The sequence below is a fragment of the Nicotiana tomentosiformis genome, chromosome 4, assembly GCF_000390325.3.
Source record: "Nicotiana tomentosiformis chromosome 4, ASM39032v3, whole genome shotgun sequence".
Classification (NCBI taxonomy): Eukaryota; Viridiplantae; Streptophyta; class Magnoliopsida; order Solanales; family Solanaceae; genus Nicotiana; species Nicotiana tomentosiformis.
The window spans coordinates 119,586,818-119,589,690 of record NC_090815.1 but is presented as its reverse complement, the minus strand read 5'-3'; the positions used below and the strand labels follow the sequence as shown (position 1 = coordinate 119,589,690).

The 2,873-nt window shown below is 35.3% G+C and overlaps 2 protein-coding genes across 2 annotated transcripts; both read right to left on the bottom strand.

Moving 5' to 3' along the window:
- Nucleotides 1-761: 761 nt before the first annotated feature.
- On the bottom strand, nucleotides 762-1,914 carry LOC104119619 (uncharacterized). The gene is made up of 2 exons (XM_009631175.2): nucleotides 1,470-1,914; nucleotides 762-1,003 (listed from the first exon to the last, which is right to left on the bottom strand). The coding sequence occupies exons 1-2, from the start codon at nucleotides 1,912-1,914 to the stop codon at nucleotides 762-764; spliced, it is 687 nt and encodes a 228-aa protein (XP_009629470.2).
- A 182-nt stretch (nucleotides 1,915-2,096) lies between these two features.
- LOC138910450 (uncharacterized) lies at nucleotides 2,097-2,672 on the bottom strand. Its single transcript, XM_070201691.1, has one exon. The coding sequence runs from the start codon at nucleotides 2,670-2,672 to the stop codon at nucleotides 2,097-2,099; it is 576 nt and encodes a 191-aa protein (XP_070057792.1).
- Nucleotides 2,673-2,873: the final 201 nt, after the last annotated feature.

The following is a 2,873-nucleotide window of genomic DNA, read 5'->3' as shown; positions in this document are numbered from 1 at the left end:
AATGATGTTAGAACTCATGTATATTGAGTAATAATCAACCCAAAACATCATTAACAACTTACCTAGGTTGATTGAACTTGATTTGAGCTCAAAATCGCCCCTTCACTTTAAGAACCCTAACCCACAAATACACAAAATACCCTCTTCCCCCGATTTTGTATTTATAAGCCCAGAATTCTGGGTTTCGGATGCGGCCCTATATGCTTCGCATCCCCACTTCACTCCTCTTTGAAGTTTGAATGCGGACTTGGACGCTATGGCAACACTTCACTGCCAGCCTCTCTTTCGGACACGGCCTCGGATGCTTCGCATCCGCAGGCTCCTCTGCCAGCCTTTGGCAATTTGGTCATAACTTCTTGTAGGAATGTCCAAATGACAAACGGTTTGAAGCGTTAGAAACTAGACTCGAAGATATTGTATTTGATAGGTTTTACATCATATGACCATTTATATATATGTAGATATACCTGTCCAAAATTTGGCCTGATGCGTACTCATTTGGAACTTTAGTCTATCATGTAATTTCCAACTTGACTTAGATTTAGGGCTCTCCTTAGACCCCACATCACTTATAATATACCTCGTACACTTATTATCATATCTAATTAATATACATCATATTAATAGTCCTTGTCTGCACACAAAATAATATAATTAGCGTACATCAACTTTCTTAATAACGCTTAAGTATTTCAAAATTTTCCAGGGTTCTATACACTATCTTGTCTCTATCATCACTCTAGCAAAATCCGTAATTCCCTTCAGGTTGAGAAATCTGCTATCACACTTTTGACCATAGACAATGAAACTATCAAGTTGAAAATGAGTTCTCGAAGCTTGTGATCACCAAATTCACTTGGATAATACTCTGTTAACTTCATTATCTTTTCCTTGTCAAAATTAGCAAATGAATCATCCGGACTTAAACTGGCCATATCAAGTAGTAAGTCAGTAGTCACAATATCAAAGCGGGCATTCATCTCTTGAAGTTCCAAATCAATAACTGCACAAAATACTTCAACAGAAAAGTGATGTAAATATGAAACTTCAAACCTCTTACGCTTCGACTTTCCTATAGTATAGTCTTCATCCATTTGGAGAATTATAATATCATGTTTACTACAAAATGAGCATACCTCATCCAACAAAGAGTCCCATTTAGTTTCTCTCATTATTTGCAATCTTTCTTTGCAAGGTCAAGCATTCCCATAACATTAACAATATCTTGATATTTCTTTTGTAAAGCTTTGTTCAATTCATTTGTAAATAGTAAAACCTTAAACATCAAGTGCAATATAAAAATAAATCCATATTAAAGATTCCCCCTTGCAAATCTATCATGATGATATGGACACTCACGCTTCATATCTTTATTAAAGGAAATGAAACCATCAAATTGTCAAAGATTTTAAAATGAGACCCCCAACAAGTATCACCCGGTCGTTGGAGGCCACGTTCGTGATTCAAACCTTGTCCAGTATAAACTTCTCTAAAGTTAAGCACCTCTTCCAACTTAGCTGCTTGATGATGTCGAAGAGACTCCATGCGATTAAATGAAGATTCAATAGTATTGGAAACATTAGTCACAACATAAAAAAAAGTATCCACATCCGAATGCTTGTTAGAAAGAGCTACAAGTGCTAGTTGCAATTGATGAGCAAAAAAGTGAATACAAAATGCGGAGGGAGTATCTTGCAAAATCAAAGGCTTAAGACCATTTATTTTTTCTTGCATACTACTAGCTCCATCATAACCATGTACACATATCTTGGATGTACTTAAGTAATGATCCGAAAGCAAAGAATAAATTACTTTTTGTAATGATAAGGAAGAAGTATAACTCACGTGGAAAATACTCAGGAATCGCTCTATCACCATTCTACTTTTGTTGACATATCGGAAGATTAAGGCCATTTGCTCTTTATGTGAGATGTCTTTTGATTCATCAACTAAAATTGCAAAATAATCGCCATCCAAATCTTCAATGATAGCTTTAGTTGTTTCTTTAGCACAAGCCTACAGACTCTCTTTTTGAATTGTTGGACAAATCATCATATCTTTTTGTGGAGTATGACGTAATATTACTATTCCTACATCTAGATGCCGATCTCTATGCCATTCCAAAGGTTTAAGAAAGCCACCTTTATATTCAGATTCTTCACATCATGTCGACGAAATGGAAATCCCGATCTTAAAAGAAACCTTTCCGCATCAATTGAGGCAGTTAAGCGCATTCGATAATCACTTTTTACTTTTTCACTTTGCTTATCAAAAGAAGATTGAATCAATTGACGCTGATTTTTCAAATCTAGCATCCTATTAAAGCATGTATGATAGATACTATTAATATCATCAACATGTACTTTGAATATCTTCATACCCTTGTTCCAACCCCTGAAACCATCTTTTGTAAATGCATCCCCTATGTTTCCACGACTTTCAAGTTCATTCTTGAATAAATAACAACACAAACGAAATGTCACATCTCCTTTTATGCTATACTCCAACCATTGAGAATATGGTCCCTTAAACCAAGTGGGAATAAATTGAGGAATTATATTCCCAATATTAGTTTTAGGGAAGACTTGACCAATAGGTTGACAAGGTCCTCTTTTTATATAATATCTATATACTCCATCTCGAATATTAAGACCATAATCCGAAATTGGCATTCTTTATTTGGCATCCAGTTCAAGAGAATTCAAATTAAGCACTTTATCTACATTTGAAAGTAGGGAAGAATTTGTCACCCTTTGAACTTCTGGAGCTATTTGCAAACTCAGGGATGGCCGACTAACACTAGAACTTGGCTCACCATTTTTCGTCTTGGTGAGAAATCTATCCATTTCAATGTTAAGGATTATTGTTCATAC

What these genes read in the sequence shown, in the direction of transcription:
- LOC104119619 (XM_009631175.2), bottom strand. Translation starts at nt 1,914, where the DNA reads ATGGCCTTAATCTTCCGATATGTCAACAAAAGTAGAATGGTGATAGAG. An exon ending in AGAAGTTTATACTGGACAAG is followed by an intron (nt 1,004 to 1,469) that starts GTTTGAATCACG and finishes TATTTTGTGCAG; the next exon opens with TTATTGATTTGGAACTTCAA.
- LOC138910450 (XM_070201691.1), bottom strand. Translation starts at nt 2,672, where the DNA reads ATGCCAATTTCGGATTATGGTCTTAATATTCGAGATGGAGTATATAGA.